Source organism: Culicoides brevitarsis, chromosome 1 (genome assembly GCF_036172545.1).
Source record: "Culicoides brevitarsis isolate CSIRO-B50_1 chromosome 1, AGI_CSIRO_Cbre_v1, whole genome shotgun sequence".
In the NCBI taxonomy this organism is placed as follows: domain Eukaryota; kingdom Metazoa; phylum Arthropoda; class Insecta; order Diptera; family Ceratopogonidae; genus Culicoides; species Culicoides brevitarsis.
Window position 1 is genome coordinate 37,730,295 of NC_087085.1, and position 24,327 is coordinate 37,754,621.

Consider the following 24,327-nt stretch of genomic DNA (forward strand, 5'->3'; position numbering starts at 1 on the left):
GTTGTGATTTTTAAACAATGATATTAAAGTTTTTCATGCTCAGCGGGATAAAACAAAAATTTTTTTAATGGTCAGTGAAGCAAAAGAAACGATTTTTTAAATTTTAAAAATATTGAAATCAATGGGAAATTTCCAGATGTTTTTTTTTCTTTTTTTTATTAAGATATTAAATCAAATTAAGATCAAAATTTGAAATAAATAAGGCTTAATATGGTTTCAAAGAGTTGCCATTTTTTTACATTTTTGTACTCTTCAATGAATAAAAAAAATTCAAAGCTATAGAAGTTGGTCTGTATCGACAGTTATAATTTAATATTTTAAATGAAAATTTAATGGAAAAAAAAATCTTAAGAAAATTATTTAATTAAAAAAAATCAAAATTTTGGCAACCCTGACTTTTATATTTAAATTAGAATTTTGATTTTTTTAAAGATTAATTTAAAAAAAACTCCAATTGTTGAGTATTATTGGCTATTTCTTCAAAAAATTATCTTAAAATAATTAAAAAAATTTTTGGGCAGCCCTGTAAGTCTAAATTAATTTTCAGCCAAATATTTTAAATTATTTACATTTTATTTTTTTTTTCTTTAAATATTTTATTTTTTTTACAAAGTTCATAATAAAAATTATAATTATAAATAATTTTATTAATACAGGGTTGCCAAATATTTTCAAAAATTTAATTTTTAAGTCATTTCTGAAGAAATAATGTTTGAAACTTATATATTTTAATCTTTATAAAAATCCTTTTAAAAAATCAAGAATTTTTACTTTTTATAAATGTCAGGGTTGCCAATATCTTTTCTCCAAGCTAAAAAATTATTAGAAAATTTAAATTTAATTCAATTTAATTTAATAATTGTATTTTAAAACCCAATTTTGAGATACAGGGCTGCCAAAAAAATTTTTTAAAATTTTTATTTTTTGTATTCTTTAAGCTATTTAAAAAAAATAGTAGTTAAAACTAACAAAATACGATGAAAAATAAAAAATCTACTTGAATTCAAATATATCAGGGTTGCCAATATTAAGAATTATTCAAAAATTTAAATTAAAACGTTCTAAAAAGTAAAGCCATTATTATAATGAAGGTATCAATCACGCCAAAACTGCATTTCATTAAAATTTACTGCATCTCATCATTTATTCATCTCGCTCTTCTCGAACATTTCGAAATTAAATGAGCTTTTACCATTTCACATGTTTTATCCGAAAATCCCATATAAAGTCGTAAATTTCATCACGATGCATCAAATTAAAATTTATACTTTGTGTCTCTCTCTCAGCTGCCCATGCAATAAATTGATGAACGCCTAATGTATTTTTAATGAAGCAAATCCACAAAAGTATTCTGAAACTAACTTGCTTCGATCAGATTACTCTCTTCACTCAATGGAGATAGCATGTCAATCCTCCACAAAATATCATGTTTATTATGTCATTGATGAGATTGCAGTTTCATGTTATTATTAAATCTATTTGGCAAGTGGATTTGCTGCATTATTCGACATGGCACGACCACTGATTGATTTAAACTTTAACGCACAATTAACATGCTAACGTGTCATTTTCGGGATAATCTTACACTCTTCGCTACATGACACGTAACATATATCCGAAAATATGAGAGAGAGAAAAAAATTCGATGACCTAAATAAATCAATTTATCAGACAACAACAGCACGACAAGCGAACAAAAAATAGACAATAAAATGCTGGGACATGAGACAATTTATGACGACAGTGAGATAATGATTTACTCCGGTTGCTCGGTATTCCAGCGACGGAATTTTTCGAACCAACTCCCATTTATTTATTTATGACAATGTGCTTGATTTTTATTTTATTGCAATATTTATCCAGCTATCGTCATCCATATCGGAGAAGAGTGCTTCAATGCATTTTTTTTTTATCTGCCGTCAATTCGGTAGATTGGATGCGAAGAAGACACGACAAACATATTTTATTTTATTGCTTTTGTTTGAATAATATTATTTTTTCGTCACGTTTCTCGCAATATGCCCATAAATAGTCTACTTGTGAAAAAAACTATAAAAACGTGACATTTCCACTTTTGAACATCATGATTTTTTTAAAAAAATTTAAATTTTATCACAAAATTAATGAAAATGGTCAGATAACAATTAAATGAACATTAGTTACAGACTAACACTCGGAACTAAATATTTATTATTATTGCACTACTTACTACTGCATTATCATTCAAATCCCATCGCAGATAATAAATAATAAAAGTAAAGTGGGAAAACTAATAAATAATGAAAAAAAAATATGCTGATGATCATAAAAAAAGTAAGTCGTCAGTATAATGTCAGCATATATTGCAATTTATTTTACTCAACGACCGATAAAAATGACAAATGTTTTAGAGTTTTGCTCGTGTCGAGGAAGAATAAGTGACGGAAATTCATGATTGAAAAATTATTACATTGAAAAGTTATTTCCGACATGAAATTCGACTTGGCAAGTAATTTGATTGATAGCGACCAATGGTTGATGGATTGGTTTTAATAAGTTCCGAGAGTTTTTTTTGAATCTGATGAATTTGGTATGAAATTGATTTAATATTGATCATTTGAGGTGAGGAGTTTGAACTTTTTGAAATTATTTATAATTTTTTAATTTATATTTGGCAACCCTGAATTATTAAATTTTCATTAAATATTATAAAGGATCAAAAATGGCAACCTTTGGGGTAAAATGTAATTTTAAAAAAATTTGTTAAAAATTTGAACATCGAAAATTATAAAAATTAAGATTCTTATTGAAAATTATAAAATATTTAGATTCCAGAGTTGCCAATTTTTTAAAAAATTTTATTAATTAAAATTTATTTTTAAAATTTATTAAAATTTTATTTTAATTATTTGAACTAAAGTTTTTAAGCTCTTTATAATAATTTAAGAACAAATTATTTTCTTTAATTGTGAATCAATATTCAGTTTTTTTTGCAACTATTTGGCAACCCTGAAAATATTGAAATGTTTAAAAAATATTTAAAATAAAATAATTTAAAATTTAATAATTTAAAATAAAATAATAAAATATTTCCCGGGCGAAAAGGATAAATCGCACAACTGACATTTTTGACAAAATTGAGTTAAGAATGAGAAAATATGCTTAAACATTGAGAGATTTTCAAAAATTTTTAAAAAATACCAGTTTTATTTCAATAGAAAGAATAGACAAAAAGGATAAATCGCACAAATGCATACAAATTGGTAATAAGTCAAATATAAAAATTTCTCCAAATCGTTTTTTGTTCATGTTTTTGTGTTGTTTATGCTCTGTTATTGCATAAAAAGTCAACTTGAACCAAAAAATTTGGAAAAATATTGAAATTGGAAGAGTTGAAAAATATTTTTTATTCCAGAAATTTTGTGCCAATTTATCCTTTTTTTAAAAATTTTAGAAAGAAAAATTTTCTTACAAAAATTTAAAATTTATTTTTTAAAAATGAAGAAATAATTAAAAAAAATTTTACAGCTCAAAAACCGTAAAAAATTATTTTTGTTAAAAATGTTAGTTGTGCGATTTATCCTTTTCGCCCGGGATTTAGATTCCAGAGTTGCCAATTTTTTAAAAATTTTATCAATTAAAATTTATTTTTAAATTTTTTTTAAAATTATTTGAACCAAAAATGTAAAGCTCTTTATAATAATTTAAGAGCAAATTATTTTAATTAATTTTGAATCAATATTCAGATTTATTTGCAACTATTTGACAACCCTGAACTATAGTTTTTTCTAAATAGATTTAAATTTGTATAACTATGGATGGATGTTAAATTAAAAATTTTAATTTTCAATTCTAATTTTATCATCAGGGTTGCCAAAAATTTAAATTCTTCATTAATAAAATCTATTCCAGGGTTGCCAAAAAATATTAAAAATTTAAAAAACTATTGGATGTTAAATTAAAAATTTTAATTTTCAATTCTAATTTTATCATCAGGGTTGCCAAAAATTTAAATTCTTCATTAATAAAATCTATTCCAGGGTTGCCAAAAAATATTAAAAATTTAAAAATATTGATCTATTGATGTAAATTTTTGACTTTAAAAAATAAATTTGAAAAAAAATCACATTCATTGGCAACCCTGCATATAAAATATCAGTTTTAAAAATACAGGGCTGCCAAAAATTTATTTTTTTCTACTAAATCCAAGTAAAAATATTTTTAATATAATTGCTTATGAATTTTTTTCATTTCAAATTCAAACTCAATCCCGCATAAAATTAAATAGATCCATCAATAAAATTGTTTCTCCAAAAAATTTCCTCTACTTTGCAAAAGTTTTATCAATATTTTGCTAATAATACTAAAAATCTATCTGTTCGACCTTCTTTTTCCGGCATGCCATCATGTACCTAAGCAAGCACCGGCACAAGGAAAAACTTTTCTCGACAACAAAAATACAGCCCGAAAAACAATTTTAAACGATGAAAACTTTTGCCATGATGTCATATATTTATTCCCTGTTGACATGACATAATTTAAAATAATTTTGTTGACTTATCTTGTCTTGATGCCAATAAATTTATTTATATATTTTAAAGGAGCCCAAATTTTTCTTTCTTTTATTTAAATTTATTATCCAAACATTTATCTCCGCAGAACGCAAATACGACAAAAAAAAACGTCTCAACTTTCAAATTGATGGAAAACTTTTAAAAAGAGTCGCTAAAGATTAATATTTATTTAGTTTTTTTTTGTCTTGTGAGAATGACATTTTTTTTTTGTTAAAGCCATTTTTGTCTTTTATGGCTTTATTTTATCATCTCTTCAGTAAATAAATGTTTTTTTTTTGTACTAATAATTTTTATGACACAGAAATAAGATAAAGAAAGTTATTTTTCATCTTTTGTTCGTTTTTCTTACATTTTTGTAGTTTACCGGTAAAAAGCGAAACATTTAACGGTTCAACACTTTAAATAAAAAAAAAAACAATTGTTCAACTTTTATTTTATTTTTTCACGTTTTTTTTTGTGTTCGAGTCGTTCCAAAAAAAAAAACAATAAAATGATGAAAAAGAAACAACCGAACCATAAACCATTTTTGTGTAGCGCGTGTTTCAAGCTGTGCAATAAAATAAACTGCGTTAACAGTATTTGAATTACAAATCAGTTTGTTGTTCGTCTTGCTGTGTTTTGTTTTGTTTTTCCTTTTTTTCCTCGTCTCTTATGTTGCGGGGGAAAAGTTCCCGTGTTTCATAATTTTTTGTTTTGTTCTTTTTTTTGCCTGAGATGTGACTCAAGTGGCAGATGATGTTTGTCGGTAATTCGAAAAAATTTCCTCAAGATATTTTTTTCTTTCGCGAGGGTGAGTTACTAAGTGTATTAGCTTCCGAGAAAATCTTCTTAAAAATGACGTTGCAAAAAAATAAAATATTCAAAGCAGAAGAGACGAGATTCAGATTGAATTCTTTATTTATTGTTAAGAGACTCATTTTGGTTTAATAAAAGAAATTTTTCATTAATTTCAATTTGAAAAGAAAAAAAATAAAAAAAAAATGAATAGGCGTCTCCATTTTATAATATTTTGCTCTAAATAGCAAAAAAAGTAATAAAAAGATGTAACTGGGTCAAGAAATTTTTTATTATTTTATTAAACAACAATTAATTTTTATTTATTCGTGTATTTCTACTTTTTTTTTAAATAAATAAAAAATCATTAATTATGGCAATATTTTAAAATAATTATAAGAGAAGCAAATACAAAGCAAAATTTATGTCTTAGAAATTGTAATAATTTTAATTATTTTTACACCTACGCCTACTTTACGATCGTTTCTTTGCTAATCTAACAACAATTAATTTTCCATTGTTTCTTGTGAAATAAATATTTATCAGAAAAATCAAGTGTAACTGAACGTTAATTACAGCAAAAAAAATATTGTTTTATGGAGATCTTAATTTATGGAAATTTATAGCCGAATTTTATTTATTTATGTAAAAAATTGCATTAAAAAATAAATTTAATTATTTTTTTAAATAAACATTTTTTTAATTTAATTAAATTTAAAAAAAAATAATAAATTAAAATTAATTTAAAAAAAAATTTTTTTTTTGTTAATTTTACAAAAATAAATATATCTTATTATTTAATAATAATTTATTATTTTTTTAAAATTTAATTAAATGTTGTTAAAAATAAATAAAATATTTAAATGAATTACAAAAATATTTTTTTTATTTAATTTTAACTTTTTTAAAGGATTTTTTTAATTTTATATTTATTTTATTTATTTAAAAAAAAAATATTTTTATTTAAATTTAAATTTTTTTCAAAATTTCAAAATTAATTAAAAAAAAAATTAATCAAAATTTAATTATTTTAATATTTTTCTTTCAAGTTTGAAAAAAATTAAGTTAAGTTATTTTTTAATTTTTAATCAATTTAATTTTTTATTAAAAAAAAACTCGAGCTTAGAAATTCTTGAAATTGCGATCTCCTATAATGATAAACAATTCACTGCTGAAAACATTTTAATTTTAAATAAACAAACTATTATCGTTATTTATAGCACTTTTTATTTCTTCATCTAAAAATAAATTAATTTTTATCTCGTTTTTCATACTTTCTTCTTTTTATTTAATCGTTATAATTACTTAAACATTTTGCTCGTTTCCAACTAATAAGACTTTTTTCTTCATTAACGCCTTCATTTACGACCATTTTCTCTTATTATTCTGTTTATTTTCATTAAAGCAATATTTTTTATCCGCCTATGGAAAAAAGCTATTCAGACTTATTGAAAAAGACAATTAGACTAATTATTTTTTTTTTTTTTTTTTTTTTTTGTTTAAAAATAAATAAAAAAATATAAATAATAAATAAATATTAAATCAATTATTTTATTATCTCTTTTCAGATTTCAACTTTAAAAATCCGGAAAATCCATAACATAAAAAAAATAAATTGAATGTCACAAAAAAAGTTATATTAAATCAATTTTACATCAAACAAATAACGAACGGACAAATTCAGAGGAAATCACCCGTCAAAAGTTCATTCAATTCATGCCAAATTAAAATATCTGTCAATAACAAAAAATAAATAATAATAAAATAATCAACTACTGTACAATTTTTTCGTTGTTGATATTTTTCCTATATATTTATTATTTTCCGTGAAAAAATAAAATAAATGTTAATGAAAAACAGTCAGACCCATATTGGCTTGTCAGAATGACAAGAAAAATCTATAAAAAAATTAATTGAAGCGGAAAATAAATGCATATTTTTTTTCATGTGAATTTAAAAAAAAAATATTTTTTTTTCGTGAATATCATTACATCTCATTGTTGAAGGAAACAACAAAAAATAAAATAAATACAATTTTTTGCGCTTCCTGAAAAAAATAATAAAAAGTTAAATAAAAAAAAAACACGTGCGATGAAAAATTACCAATAATAAATAAATGAAAACAAAAAAATGTGATTTTCCACAAAAAAATAAAATTATTAATGATTAATTAAAAAGTATCGAAAAAGTATTAAAATGGAAATGTTCAATGATACTTTTGGTAATGTAACGAGTTTGAGTTCGACGCCTCAAACAATGACGTTGAAACAATGCATCGGCGATGCATCGAGAGTCGCCTACTTGCCAACGGATTGCGTTAATGCGTCGTCACTGGACTACGAAGAATTCGACGAGGAGTCGTTGCAACTGCAACAAGTGGTGAAAATTGTCGTGCCGACGTTCTTTGGTATCATTGGGCTGTCGGGACTACTTGGAAATGCCTTAGTCGTGTTAGGTGAGTGTCGTTTGCTTTTATGTTTTTTTTTCTTGTTTTTAATTATTCATAACGCGTAATCTCTTGTGATAATGGCTCCAAATTTTGCCCATTAACAATTTTTTGCTCTTTGAAAAGTTTTTTTTGTGGGTTTAAAATTTTGAAAAAAAAAATTTTAAGAGGTTTCTTGTCTGTCTGTTTAAGTTGAAAGATCACGTGGTTAAAAAAAAATTATTGAATTAAACAAACCACGTGGTTCCAAAAAATATTAATTTAAAATAAATCACGTGGTTTAAAGAAATTTATTTAATTAAATAAACCACGTGGTTCAAAAAAATATTAATTAAAAAAAATCACGTGGTTTAAAGAAATTTATTTAATTAAATAAACCACGTGGTTCAAAAAAATATTAATTTAAAAAAAAATCACGTGGTTTAAAAAAATTTATTGAATAAAATAAACCACGTGGTTTAAAAAAATATTAATTAAGAAAAAATCACGTGGTTTAAAGAAATTTATTGAATTAAATAAACCACGTGGTTTAAAGAAATTTACTTATTTAAAAAAGTCACGTGGTTTGAAGATTTTTCTTTAATTAAATAAACCACGTGGTTTAATAAAAAAATATTAATTTCAAAAAAATTAAATAAACCACGTGGTTTCAATAAATTTATTGAATTAAATAAACCACGTGGTTTAAAAAAATATTAATTTAAAATAAATCACGTGGTTTAAAAAAATTTATTTAATTAAATAAACCACATGGTTCAAAAAAATATTAATTAAAAAAGTCACGTGGTTTAAAGAAATTTATTTAATTAAAAAAACCACGTGGTTTAAAGAAGTTTAAAAAATCATCAGGTCACGTGGTTTTTTTAAATAAACTAAAAAAAATACACTTTAGTCTATTAACCTTAACAATTAACAACTTTTCCTTTCTTGGAAAGTAATTAATGCAAGACGATGTTCCTCCTTCTCCTAAAGAGCACGTGAAACTTTTTACTCCAATTTCTTATTTATGAACTAGACATTAAAATGATGAAATTTGAATTCTGCGCGCGTGTCGCGGTTGACCTGAAACTTTTATGAGTTCAAAAACGTATTTTTTTTCATTAAAAATTCACAACAACCATATTAAATATTTCTTCATATCTTTTTCTTCTCTTCATAGAAATGTTTAAATAAAATAAAATGAATAATATATAAAAGAATTTTATTTTTTTCACATTTTTTATTAGAAAAGCAAAAAAGCGACGAATTCATCATAAAATGATAGAAAAATTTTTCTAAAGGCAAACTTTAAAAATCCAACATCTTGTCATTTTTTCGTCGCAGATTTTATTTCTTTTATTCAAAAAAAAAAAAAATGAAAAAATATGAAAGACGAAAAAGTTGTCATCCCTCGTTATTAAATATTAATTTTTTTCTAAAGAATTTTCGTGGAATCTAAATTTTATTTTTTTTTTTAAATTTCATTGAATTTAGTCTACTACGTGAATTTTTTTTTTGTTGAAAATCGTAAAGCTTAGTTTATTGAAAACGAGCTCTCAAAATAAGATCCATAAAAAAAGGAAAAAAAAATATTTGTGCCTTTTTTGTATAAGAAACACCTAAAAATAACGCAAAAACCGAACAGTAAACAATAAAAAAATAAAAATTAGGTTACATTTTAGGGATGGATCGTAATAAAGTGCGGGGTTCGTTGCCATTAACATAATGACATTATATGGGCAAACGCATTATAGGGCGAAGTGATATATCTTCCATTGTTTTGACACCAACAAGACATTGTTCGCCTATATTTTTGTTAACAAACCTGCCCGAAAAAAAAATAATCGTTTCTTTTGTGTCAAAATGTGTCAATGAGACAGAATGATGATTTCGTAATCAGCTTAAAATTGAATTTTTTCTTTTTTTTTTTTTTTTGGAACACAAACGAACGACACTCATCAATTTCTGTCACATTTTGACTCATTTAATGGCGATTCCCGTAATAAATTTGTAATAAAATGACACCTAAATCCCCCTTCGGGTCATAAACAAAAAGCAAGAATAATGGGACTTTTTATTGCGGGAATTTTTTCTTTTGTTTTTTTTTCTCTGAAGAAACGAGTTTTAAGGAAACGTGCCCAAAATTCGTCTCCAACGAAGAAAAAAAAAGAAAAAATATCACGAAACACATTTAATTATTCTTAATTAAAGTTACGTGATAATGACAGTTTTGCGCTGTAAATGTGATTTTATTGATTTGCTATCGCTCGCATTTCAAGATCTGTCGATAAAAATCATTTATCTTTGTCATCAGAGAGAAAAAGTTTTTCGTGCAAGCTGTTTATGATTTCTATTTATTTGAATTACACTCGCAAGACCAATTCGCGAGCGAAACCGGAAAAACTCATTAATTTTTGGGAATAATGGTTTGGGAAAAATGAAGTGTGGCGGGAAAAAGTTGATTTTACGAGTTTGATTGATTTTATCGATTTTTGTAGTTGAATGTGAATCAATAAAATAAGATGAAAAATATTATGGAAATTTTTCAAATTATTTCCTAAAATATATTTGACAAAAATAATAAATTTTTCGTTAAAAAAAATATGTTAAAATATTTATTAAAAAATTTTATAAAAAATTACTTTTAAAATTAAATTATTTAATAATTAAAATTAATTAAAATTTTTTATAATTCTTTTATTTTTGAATTAATTTTTTTTAAATTATTTTTTTTAATTTGAATAAAATTTATTAATACAAAAATTTTAATTTTTAGAAATAAACATCAATAAACTTTTTAATTTATTTATTTAATACAAAAATTATATTGATGTTAATTTTTTAAAAATTAAAAATTTTATATTAATAATTTTTTTTTAATTCAAAAAAAAAAAAAAAATAATTTTAAAATATAAAATAAAAAAAAAATAATAAAAAAAAAATTTTTGAATTAATTTTCATTATCAACTAATTTAATTTTAAAAGTATTTTTTATAAAAATTTTTTATAAATATTTTAATATATATTTTCATATATAAAAATGAAGATTAAATATAAAAAATATTTTAATGTTAATTTTAATTATTAATTTATTTATTTTAATTTATTATTTAAAAATTATTTTTTTTATTAATTAAATAATTAATTTTGATTTTTTAATATAAAATATTTATTTTATTTTTTATATTTTTTTATTTTTAATTTTTTTTTTTTTTTTTAATTAATTTAATTTAATTTAATTTTTTATTAATATTAATTAACTATCAAATTAATAATTTACTATCAAAATATTATTTTTCAAATAATTTTTTCACAAAATTAGATAAAATCTTAAAGTTTAGACAAAATAACCAAACTTTAAAAGAAAAATCAATAATATAAATGTTTATTCAGCCAAAGTTACTTTATCTACTTTATATAAAAGACACCTTTTTTGTGAAAACATTTTACTATAAATCAACTACTCTACAACTTTTACACACAACTAATCCTCTCACGAGACCTCTCTTTCGACAAAATGATGAAACATCAAAAAACCCTTTTTTTTCGCAAACTTTTTTTTTTTTTTGCTCTTCAATTCCGCATCAATACCTTTTTACACCTGTTTTATTCCATTCCCACGAGCCCATTCGACACTAACAACCAATATGTATGCAAAAGCACTACTCCCAGCTTATTTTTACAATTTCCCCATTCTGTTTATGAAAACTAGCGTAAAATTATTCTGTGACATTTTTTGACATATTTATTGCAAATTGCATTAGTTTCCCGAGTTAGGTATCCATTTCGCTACATCACTCACACAGTTATTCACAGATGAGCAATAAAACATGCTCTTCTCACCTTCAAGCTCGCATTTTTCCATGGACACGTAAAAAAACGTGACAATCAAATTATTATGATTCTATTTCGCAGCTAGTCATGTGGGAAATAGCAAAATAATTTTATTTTATAAATATAAAGTGGAAGTTGTTGTTAAATTTGTTTGGATAGTCGAGAACGCGATGCGAGCGCGCCAATGATGAAGTTTAATGATGATTTGTTTGCATTTGCTTAGATAAATATTTGTTACGATGTTTTGTTGTATTTCTGCATGCATGGGGCACGAGATAGTTTTCACAGTTCAATTACGGTAAAATTATAGAGATAATTTGTTTGATAAATATATTTACATACATGGATTAATTTGTTTTAATTAATTTTTATTTTTTTGAAAAAGAATTTTTTAATTTTAAATAATTTATTTAATTAAATTAAATGTAAATAAATTTAAAATAAAATATTTTTGAATAAATTTTGGATAAATTTAATTTTCATTAAAATTATAATTAAAATTTAAATAAATTAAATTAAATTTAAATAAATTTTAAAGAAAAATTTTGAATAAATTTAATTTAATTTATATTTTTTTTTAATTTAAATAATTTAAATAAATTTTAATAAAAATTAAAAATTAATTAAATTAAAAATTTTAAAAATTAAAATTAAATAAATCCAAATAATTTAAAAATTTTCATTTAATTTAATTTTTTAAATTTTATTAAAATTAAAATAAAATTTCTTATCTGTTTTTTAAATTTTAATTTTTTTTAAATAAAAAATTTGAATAAATTTAATTTAATTTATATATATTTTTTTAATTTAAATAATTTGAATAAATTTTAATAAAAATTAAAAATGAATTAAATTCATTTTAAAAATTAAAATTAAATAAATAAATTTAAAATTTTTTATTTAATTTAATTTAATTTTTTAAATTTAATTAAAATTAATAAAATTTCTTATTTTTTTTTAAATTTTAAAAAAATTGAAAATTTTAAAAATACAAAAAATTGTCTCAAGAGCATCAAGTTAAAAAGATTAAAAATTTAATTAATTAAAAAAAAAATAAAAAAAAAATTAAATTAAAAATTAAAATTTTCATTATTATTTTTAACACTTTCAAAAATCGATTTATTTATCTCGAATCAAAAAATTTATTTTTTTTTTCTAAATTTTTAAAACGGAGGATGTAAAAGTGAAATGTGACAAAGTAATTCTCGTAAAAAAATAAATTAAACAAAAAAAAAAAAGAATTTCCATATAACACAATGACAAATAACACTTCCTTATAACGACACTTCCGTCTCTTGTATTTTCTCCTCCGACACACTTTGATTAATCGGATGACCTAATTTTATTTTTTCTGTTTTGCTTTTCCGTCGCCTACCTTTCTCCTGTACAAATTCGTCTCCAACGCAAAAAAGGTGTTACAAAAAATAAGCACCAAAAAATCAAAATTAATGACATAATACAATAGAATTTCCGTTGCGTGGCATTTCTCTTACTTGTCCTTGGTATCATTTCATCAAGTCGCAAAAAAAAAGACAAACAAGGGGAGGAGAGACAAATTCCCGGTTCGTGCTTAGACAAGGAAAATTATGATATGACGTGTGTGTGTGTCTTATTCCCGATCCATCGTAACAATTTGCGAAGGAAAAGGAGGAATTTGTGAAAAAAATAAAAGGGATACACAAAGGAAGTTTATATTCTGTTAATGAGCCTTTTGTTGTGTTTTGTGTAATAATGTCTTTTCTTGTTTCCGTCGTCGTTGTTGTTGTCGTCGTTATAGTTTAATATGGAGCAATACATAAATAATAGCTTAACAAGGGGAACGGAGATGGAAACGCCTTGTTCGTTGTTGATAAACATTATTATGCTGAATATATGAATTTTATACATGTTGTTATTATTATTATTTTGGGATCGGACACTCCGAAAAGGAAATTCCGGATGCCTTATCACATCAAAACAAACAAAAACTACAAAAAATCCATGTTTTGAAAGTTGAAATATTCGCGAGACATGAAAATGAACTAAATTTGGTAAAAACTAACAAAAATATTGTGCACTGGGTCAGTATTTTAGAAGTATTAAGAATGTATATTGGGACAAAATCTTAAAATTTGCATTGGGGCAACATGTTAGAATGTAAATTGGGTCAATTTTTAAGAATTTTCCTCGGGGTAAAGCTAAAAATGTGCATTGGGACAAAATTTTAGAATATGTATTGGGATTATATTTATAAAAGTGCATTAGGGTAAGATTTCATAACTTTATTGGGATTAACTATGTATGCCCCAATTCACATTTTAAAATTTTGCCCCAATACACATAATTAAATCCCAATGCACATTCTCAAAATTTAACCGAATGCAAATTCTAAAATTTTACCCCAATGCACATTTTTAACTTTGCCCCAAGGCATATTCTTAAATTTTGACAAAATTTACGTTCAAAAATATTGTCCCAATGCATATTTTAAGATTTTGTCCCAATATACATTCCTAATTCTTCTAAAAAATACTGACCCAGTGCACAATTTTTTTGTTGGTTGATTTATAATTGACAAAATTTTCTTGTCTCGCAGATTTTTTGCCTTGCGATAAATGAATTCTTAATATTGTATGACCTAATTTCCTTCGAATGTGATAAAAACTGACTTTCGAACACGTGACTCCTTTAGATTTAAATAAAGATAAGGCAACCCAATTCCCGTTACATTATTATCATATTATTTGATTGTATCCGGAGCAAGTACCAATCAAGCGGAAAATAGTGAAAATGCGAAAAAATTGCTAGATTTGTTTCCACGCAACATATTGCCACTTAATTCAATATGACGACGAAAAGAGACGACGAAACGATGAGGAATTGTTTACACATCCTCATGTATTTCCCTCTTCAATCCAAAAAAAAATTGATCGAGAGTGTACTTGGTAATTTAAGAATGCAAACAAATAACAATCGATGCGCAAATATTTGCTGAAAAATTGTGTCAGAATGGAAATTGAAAAAAATTTCTATGGCAATTTTACTACTTCATGCCATAAAAACATAGAAAAAAAAAAAAAGAGTGTGAAGTGGAATAAAGTCATATATTTTTCAATTTTCATCAATAATCCTTTTGAACTTTTGCTTCGAGGGATAAATTGATAAAGGAGCTCAATGCTAATCCCCAGTACATTCGAAATGGCAAAAAGTATCATTAATCAAGTTGTAAGGATCAAAAGAGCGAGAGAAAGAGTCCCTTGTCTGATTAATATTCGATCCTTCTTCAACTTCCTTTTTTAAGTCATTAATTTCGACGAAAAAAAAAACGGAACGAAGGTAAGTGAAAAATTTTCCCGGAACTGAATTTTTTAAATTATCAATTCGAATTGAAAAAAATAAGGAACCCGTAATTTAATGAATGTGACAGTTTTGACTATTGTGAGTGATGCAAGGTGAATGGATGAATGAGAAAATTCAACAAGGGAATTCATTCCATTATTGCTTTTGTTGGTGCGAGTAAATAATCGCGAAAAAAGTAAATATGAAAAAAAAATTACCTAAAGTTTAGCTTAAAAGCGCATTTTTCTACTTAAATTTTTATTTTTTCTAATTTTGAAAAAAAAATCGAAAAGTTATTGAATTTTAACTTTTTTATGATAGTGAGGAGTATAAAATTGTAAAAAAAAAGTTTTTTATTTTAATTATTTTTATGAAAAAATATTTGTTGATTTTGAAAAAAATATAAAAATTTCACATTTTAGTACTCCTCAAAGCATTAAAAGAACTTTTTCAGCTTTTATTTTATTTTTTTTTACAAAAATCGTGAATTCATTGAGTCAATTTTTTAAAACTTTGTTTAAATGCTATTGAGGAGTAATAAAATGTGAAATTATATGAAAATCAAGAATTGATAAAATTAAATTTTTATTTTATTTAGATAATTAATCAAGATGTAAAATTTCACATTTTATTACTCCTCAATAACATCAAATCAAAGCTTTAAAGAAAAATTTGTCAAAATTTATTATAAAAAATAAAAAAATTAAAAATAAAATTTTTAAATAAAAAAAATAAAAAATCCAAAATAAAATAAAAAAATAAAAAAAAAAAAAAAAAATTAATTTTAAAATTTTTAAAAAATATTAAAATTTAAAATTTAATAAAAATTTTTTGAGGAGTATTAATTTGTGAAATCATATGAAAATATTTGTATATAAAGTTAAATTTATATAAATTTTTAAATCATTAAAAATTTTAAATTAAATTAATTTTTATATAAAATATTCTGCCTGAATTTAAGTTTTAAAGCGATATGTTGCTGAGGAGTACAAAATTGTGAAAACCATAAAATTTAATATTAAAAAGAAAAAATTAAAGCAAAAACTTTAAATAAGGAAAAAATCACAGACAGACCCTTTTTTTACCAAATCCCCAATCACAAAATATTCCACAAAAAGGCAGCAAAAATTGTAACAAACTGAAATAAGAAAACGAAGGCAATAACGGCATAAGTCAATCAAACGGATCAATATAATAAATAATGATGAATAAAAGATCTTTTTCCACGCTTGTTCTCGTGTCTCCATATCATCCTCCCTTCGCTTCGCTTTTCATCTTCAGCGACAGACAATCCCCTGTCGTTTCATCTATTTCTCTCTGTTTTTGTGCTACTTTGTTGACACTGAAAACACAAATACTGAAGACACGCATGAATAATGCAAAAGGGGACTCACATGTTTCTCTCAAATTCGTTCCCTATTTCCAACGTCGTCTGTTTATTTACAAATTGAATCAATATGCAATTTTTTTTTTCGATCAATTCGAAAATATGTAGATTGTCTGTCTACCGTATTTTTTTACTTTTTGTCAGGAAATCAAATCGAAAGTCAATTGTATCTTTTTCCATTAGGCAACCAGATGACAAAATTTGTTCAAACCCTTTTTTGTTTGAGTTGTAATTGCAGCCTTGTCCTTTTTTTCAATCGATTTCTATTTACTTTAAATATTAAAAATGTAAAAGGATGGAAATATGGACGACGGGAAATGACACAGGAAGCACTTTGTTGGAATTTTTACTAAATTCACCATGGAACTAAATAAAAAAATAGATTTTATCACTTTGTAGTCGTTTTTTTCGTTTTTTGCTTGCAGTGAAAATTAAATAAAGAACGAGAGAGAAAAGGAGAGAAAATTCAATAAATTTCAATTAACCCGATATTGATATAATTTCAAGTAATTTATTGTCGATGCAATTTTTCTTGTGTTAAGACGAAAACGCAATTTGCATCGATTCCTTTCTTCTTTATTTAATGAACTTATCGCTGCCATCCACAATGTTTGCATCTCGTAGCAAAAACATGCTTGATTACATTGTTTGGGCTTTCATTGACATCTTTGGCACGAACAATAGACGGTTATTGCTCATGTTCGATGCAAGAAAGGCAAGAGAAGACAATGTAATTGCAGTAACATTGTTTTATGTTGATTTTAATTAAGAACAAGTGTCCGCCTTAATAGATGAATTAAGGATTTAAAGGAAAAACACCCACAATTTAATGTTGAAGAAAATGGGACTGTTATAAGGTACATAACCATAATCTGGGTTATTTAAGGAGAGATTTTGTTTAAATAAATTTTTTCTTCAGTGTTGAGGAGATTTTTTAATTTTTTTTTTTTAAATTTAATTAAAAATAAAAAAAATTTTTTTTCAAAATAAATTTAATAAATTTTAATAAAAAAATATCTTTTCCAAAAAAAAATAATAATAATATAAATTTCAGCCTGCTTGTAAATTTTATTTTTTTTTCTAAATTTTGGTCGAAAAATGGACTAAAAAAATTTCTTTTAATATTTAAAGAAAATTTTTAATAATTTTCAAATAAAGTTTTATCCTTTAATTTAACACAAATTTCAATTAATTAATTTAAAATTTCAATAAAAATAATTTCAAAATTAAAGTTAAATTTTTTTAATTGAAATTTTAAATTAGTTTAATTGAAATTTGTGTTAAATAAAAAATAAAATAAAAAAAATATAAAAAAATAAAAATAAAATATAAAACTTTAGAAAAAAAATTAAAATTCACAATCAGCCTGTGATTTTTAAAATTATTAATTTTTTTTTTGAAGAGATATTTTTTTTTTTTTTAAATTTTTTTTTATTTTTAACTAAATTAAAAAAAAATTAATTTAATTTTTGATTAAATTAATGTCAATTAATTTTTAATAGCTTTTTTTATTTAAATTGCATTAATTTAATTTAAAAAAAATTATTCAAAATTAAATTAAATAAAAATAAATATAAAATTATATTGGGATAAAATTAATTAAAAAATTTAATAATAATAAAAAATAAATTTAATTGCAAATTAAAATTTTGGTGAATTAAAATAAAAACTCCATGACATAAAAATTTATTTTAATAATTATTTTAATTTATTTAATTTTATTCAAAATTATTAAATTTAATTTTCCATTTTTTATATTTCTATTCAAAAAAAATTATCTTTGTTAAGTCGTAAAGATGATAAAAATTGTCAAAATAAATTCTATAAAAAATATTTAAAATCACAAAATTTACTACCTCAATTTACAAATCCCTTGGGATTTATTTAAAAGATTTCTAACCGATATAAAATACCAGACGTCTCCACAATTAAACATTCACAGATTTTCTTTTTAAACAAAGATGCCAAGAGATACATTAGTAGGTACGCCCGAAATAATAAATCAAGTAATGATTTATTACAACGCAACCAGCAAATCCATTATTTTGATAAACTGTTTCGCTTTGTTTTTCGCTCGTCTTGCGTCTTGTGTACACGAGTTTCATTATTTGATTACATTTACATTTAAAAACGCGTCCCGAGAATATTTTCCCTTTCCCGGGCGGCGACAAAACAGGAAATAAATTTGCAAGATAATTCCATGCTGGTAGCTCGTAACATGTTGTAAAATTACTTCCTTATCGCATTTTATCTGGATTCGGGATGGAATCACACATGTGAGTTACGCTTCGAGCGGCATGCAGCCAGAAGAAGGACGAAAATGACATTAACAAATTAAACAGAAGAGCTCGAAAACGAGTTCACAATTTTCACGTTGGGCTCTCGCATGCGAAATAATTTATGACCTTTCTGTGATACGCAAAAGTCATTTATTTGAATTCCTCTCGGTTCGTATTTTTTTCTCATGCATGCGAGAGATCCCGTTCCTTCGCTTGCATGAAAAATGATCGTTTTGATTCAATTTTGTTCGCTGCAAAACGTATTTCCGTTCAAAGAGTGTCGCTCGTGTAGTTGTGTGTCAATGACAGCAGAGCGAATGCCTTTTTCTGTTTTGCCTTGTCGGTCGTTCGTTCGCTTGTTTTGTCGTGCAACGCTAACGACGTTGTTATCTCTCGGCAGTCATGAAGAGTGCGATGGAGTGAGCGATATGAAGAGAAGCCGAACGGCTTTGATTAATTTTATTTTCTTCTCTTCTCTGACAGATGTTTATCACTTAAAAACAACAAAATGTACTCCGCTTTGTCCTGCAAACAACAACAACGGTTCGGCAATGAAATGGCAAGAAGTGGTCTCTTGTTAAACTGTTTTTAACGTGTTTTAGACAGAAATTGCAAGTTGAAATGTTTTAAACGTTTTATCGTCTGTTATTGTTATAGAGACCTAAAAAAATCCATTAAAATTTATAAAAATTTAAAAATCTTAAATTTTTTTATAAAATTTTCTGTTTTTAATTTATTTTTTTTAATTATTTTTTTTTAAATTCGATAAAAATTTATTATTTTTTTATTCGTATAAAAAAATTCTTTTTAATTTTTTTTTCTTATTTTTTAACTTTATTTATGAAAATAATTTATTTATTTTTTTTCTTTTAAAAAAATTCTTTTTTTGATTTATTTTTTTATACATTTTTTTAGAAAATCATTTAAAAAATAAAAAAAAAATTAGATTATTTTATTTATTTAAAGCAAATATTTTTTTTAAATTTTTTATTTCTTCTTAATTTTTTTTTTATTTTTTAACTTTATTTATGAAAATAATTTATTTTTTTATTCTTTTAAAAAAATTCTTTTTTTGATTTATTTTTTTATTCATTTCTTTTTTTTAGAAAATTATGGAATTAATTTTAAAAAATTTATTAAAGTATTTTTTTATTTTAAGCAATATTTTTTTTTAATTTTCCTAAAAAAAATAATTAAACAATAAATTTAAAAAAAAATAATTAAAAAAAATCTAAATAAATTTTTAAAAAATTAGGTACTTAACTTTTAAAAATTAGATTTTTGATCAAAAATCTTTTAAAATAATTTTAATTTATTTTTTTTTAATATATTTTGCTTTGTAATTTTTTTGTAAAAATAAATTAGGAAAAATAAAGTCAAAATAAAAATTAATTTGAAAAAAAAAATTAATTAATTACAAAATTAATATTTTTTTAAAAGTTTTTTCTTAAACCTCAGTAAAGTAATTTTTTAGATTTTTTTTCCTTAAGTTTGAAAGGTTTTATTCATTAAAAAAATGATAAAAACTTCAAAATACGTTCAGATCATTCATTCGGCGATACTTTTCCAAATTCACGCTCTTATTCTATTTCCTCACACAAATAAAACTTCCGAATGAAGAAGAGCATGATTTTGATTGAAAATATAATTGAAACCATCCAAATCCAATCAAACTTCGATTATTCGCTCTCGAATTGAAATGACTCTCCTTTTAATTAACAACGGACGATCCCAAGTTGCCGAAAAAAAATTTACGATCAAAAGGTCAATCTTTATCGCACTTACGGGAGACACAAAAAGGTGTGGATTCATAATTTTACGACATCCCTTTTTGCGCCAAGTGTTTATTGTTATTGTCATGCCCGCCACATAATAAAGTAATAATAAATTTTTATTGTAATTGAGCGACATCCTTTTCCGCAGGTTGTTTTTGGTAACCGCAAATTTTGTACGACTTCAAAGGATAACGAAGTGACGTCATAATTTGCTAAATTTTTGTTTTTCTCTGGTTTTTGATGTCATGGTAATCATGGAGAAGAGTTTTCTTGAAAATTCATAAAGAAAAAAATTTCTTTGATCTTTTTCTGTTTTTAAGTTATTTTTAGAAAATAAAAAAAAAATATTTTTAATAATGGAAATTTTCAAAAATAAATTTCAATTAAAATTTATAAAAAAAAAATGACGATTAGGTCAGAGAACGGAAAATTTTTACCGCGGCATTTAAAAAATGCAACACGCATTTAGCACTTAATTAATCACGGAGTTTTGGTCTGGAGTAATTATCATCAAGGCGCTTATCCTTCCGTACCTTGTATGTTTTTTCCACACAAAACAAAATCCTCGTTTTACTGAAATTTTTGTACCATGAGGAAAATAAAACACAGCAAAAAGTTTTTAATGAAAGCAAAGTGCAGTAACAGGAAAAAATATTTTTCAAGAAACTAATTTAGAGCCGGTAACGATAAAAAACTAAAGAAAAAAAAATAATAATTATAATGGCTCTTAATGAGCAACTCACCGCCGGTTTATGCCGAAGGAATTTTTAATAATCATCATCAGCGTCACTGCAGTTCATGAGAAACCAAGAACTGAAAAAGGTCGTCTAGGCAATTTTATAGAAAAATCGTCCTTTATCTGCTGCAGTAAACTAAAAAAAATCATTGATTGCTAATGAATTCTCGTCTTCGTAACAATACAAGTGACTTTTACTTACGAAGAACGTCAGTTGCATTAAAACGACGACAAGACGGGAAATTAGAACAATAAGGGAGTGGATAATTTGTTTGTTTTTATAAATAAAGAAAAATATTTTTTATAAAAAAAAAATAGAGAAATAACGGAAATTAGAAAAAATGTTAGTAACAAACAGTTTTCTTGAAGAAAATATTGTGAAAAATTCAGAAGAAAAAAAAATATGAGAAAGCTAATTAAAAAAATCAAAGAAAAAATTTCTAATGAAGATAATCTTCATTAAAAAATAACGGACTTAAATTGTTGTTTATTTAAAATTAAACTTTTTCATTAAGCTTTTTTATGTTTTTTTTTTAATTTAGGAAATATTTTCTACTGTTCTTTTACTGTATTTTTCCACAGTTTAATTTAAAATTATAGTAGGTAGTTTTGATTTTTTTTATTTGAATTTGCTTAATTTTATTTAATTAAAAATTATTTTAATTTAAAAAATTATTAATTTTTAATTAAATTTAAAATTTATTTTTTTTTAATTTTTTAAAATTTTTTTAATTAATTTTATTTTTAATTTTTCTGTTTTAATTTTGTTTATAATTTTTTTTTTTAGAAAAAAAATCAAAATAAAAAATAATTTTAAAAAAAATCTAAAAAAATTACAAAATTAATAATTTTTTTTTTCATTTTTTTTTACCTCAGTTAAGTAACTTTTTTTAGATTTTTTTCCTCAAGTTTGAAAAATTATTTTAATTTAAATATTTTTAATTTTTAATTAAATTTAAAATTTTTTTTTTTATTTTAATTTCATTTAATTTAATTTTTAATTTAATTTAAATATTTTAATCGAAAAAATAATAATCGAAATAATCGAAAAAACTTCACATTGAATTTAATTTAAATTTTTTTTGCAATTAAATTTATTGAATTGTATTAAATTAAGTATGGTAATATATTTATTTATTTTACAAAAAAAAAATATTTAATAAAATTTTGAAATAAAAGCTTTTAAAAATATTAATTTAAAAAAAATATAATTAAATTAATAAAAATCGAAATAAAAATAAAAAAATTAAACCTTAAATTCAATTAATTAATTAAATTTTTCAAAAATAAATTAATATTTTAAAAAATTGAAAAAAAAACTTAAAGGTTTATTTTTTCAAAATAAAAAAAAAATTGTCAAATAAAACGAAAAAAAGTCATCGACCTCTCGATATCGCGTCAATCTCTAAGCTCTTAATACACTTTCTATTGACGTCATTCGCAATATTCAGTCCGATTTGTCCTCAAACGCAAAAAAAAACATTTATAAATTAACTGAAAAGGGCCGTTAATCCTCAAATTTAGCCATGGCATGTCTTCATTAGTCGCACCATCAAAGCAAAGCACCATTATCACAAGAGATTAGCACATTAACAAGCTTTTTTTTGTATTTGGAATATAATTTCTCTTTTTTATTTCATCTCCTCACGCCAATTAATTTCTATGCACATGCCATACAATTTTTTTCTAATTTATTTCTACACACGCCGATCCTCGTTCTCCCATGAGATATAACTTAATTCCGACTATTCATTAATTCGATATATTCATTTACAGTTGTCGCTGCTAATCCACAGATGAGATCAACAACAAATTTGCTTATAATTAATTTGGCAGTAGCCGATCTGCTTTTTGTGATATTTTGTGTACCTTTTACGGCGACAGATTACGTACTGCCATCATGGCCATTTGGCGATTTGTGGTGTAAATTTGTGAGTTATTTTTTTTCGAAAAATGTTTCTTTAGCTAATTTTTTTTTTCAAACAGGTTCAGTATATGATAGTTGTGACAGCACACGCCAGTATTTATACCCTTGTACTTATGTCACTCGACAGATTTCTGGCTGTTGTGCATCCAATTGCTTCCATGTCGATAAGGACCGAGAGGAATGCGCTTTTGTGAGTATTGAACATTTTCCTTTTCTCTTAAAGGAAATTAAAATTTATAAAAAAATTTTTTAGTGCAATAATTTTCCTTTGGATCATCATCACGACAACAGCGATTCCCGTCGCTGTCACACACGGCGAAGTTATGCAAGTGTGGCAAGGCGAAAGCAACTCCGCTTGTATATTCCTTTACCAAGATTATAATTTAGTAGGCTTTCAGGTGAGTAATTTCCTTTGACATGTCACTTTTTTTTCTTGCACGTTTCATCGACCCGAAACTCATTTAACCTACTTTCCTTCCCCTTTTCTCTCGCATCATTTTAATCAATATCTTTCTCTTGAGAGACTTTCTCCCCATCAGCAATAATAACTTTATTCCAACCGTTCGCCGATCCCTCACATCATCGTTACGAACACCGCCGCGTCTTTAACTTTAATATCTCGCTCGTTCACAAAACCTCAATTTGTACGAATTGTGCGAGAAGCGTGGAATGTAATCCAACAAAATCCAGCCGAAACATATCAAGCGTTTCACAAAGATAAACGAGACTATTTAAATCCCTGTCTATTTTTTATGTAAATTTGTGTGTAGCATTACAACAAACACGATTATATCATCATTATGTTCAGAACCAACAATTTTCTCATGACAACATCATCAGCGATACATTATTTGACACGCCTCGTACCTTCCCACAAAAAAAAACACACAAATATACGGATGCCTTGTTCTTTCTTGCATGGTGTGATAACATATCAAATTTTTGAGGCAAGAGGCAAACACACACACAGGAAAAACTTTAGCAGACGATAAAGTTAAAAAGGAAAACGAGGGGCGTCAGTAGAACGTTTTTTTACCGGTTAATGAGAGGCATTAGATGAAAGCGCTTTTTAAGGCTTTTAAATTCCTTTGTAACATTCAAGAAATTCAAACCGAAATGTTAGAAAGGAATTTAAGAGCCTTAAAAAGAGCTTTCATCTGTTTAGTATTCGTTAAAAAAACGTTATACTGAGACTTCGTTTTCCTTTGAAACTTTTTTCATCTTGCATTGACTTGAACCCTCCCGCTTTCCGCTTAGTTGATAGTATTGTTCTGAGAATCTTACGTTCAAAGAAAAGTAGCAAGTGTTCATCGTTCTTG

The 24,327-nt window shown here is 24.1% G+C and overlaps 1 protein-coding gene across 3 annotated transcripts in view; it reads left to right on the forward strand.

The window, feature by feature from the left end:
* The window catches only part of LOC134837984 (allatostatin-A receptor-like), an 85,205-nt gene that overhangs the window by 44,926 nt on the left and 15,952 nt on the right, over window positions 1-24,327 (forward strand). For all 3 annotated transcript variants that reach the window (XM_063853400.1, XM_063853399.1, XM_063853398.1), the window contains exons 3-6: window positions 6,896-7,782; window positions 22,858-23,012; window positions 23,068-23,198; window positions 23,262-23,406. In XM_063853400.1, coding sequence (XP_063709470.1) covers window positions 7,524-7,782; window positions 22,858-23,012; window positions 23,068-23,198; window positions 23,262-23,406 — 690 coding nt within the window. In that variant the 5' untranslated portion in view covers window positions 6,896-7,523. The remainder of the gene's footprint in view (window positions 1-6,895; window positions 7,783-22,857; window positions 23,013-23,067; window positions 23,199-23,261; window positions 23,407-24,327) is intronic.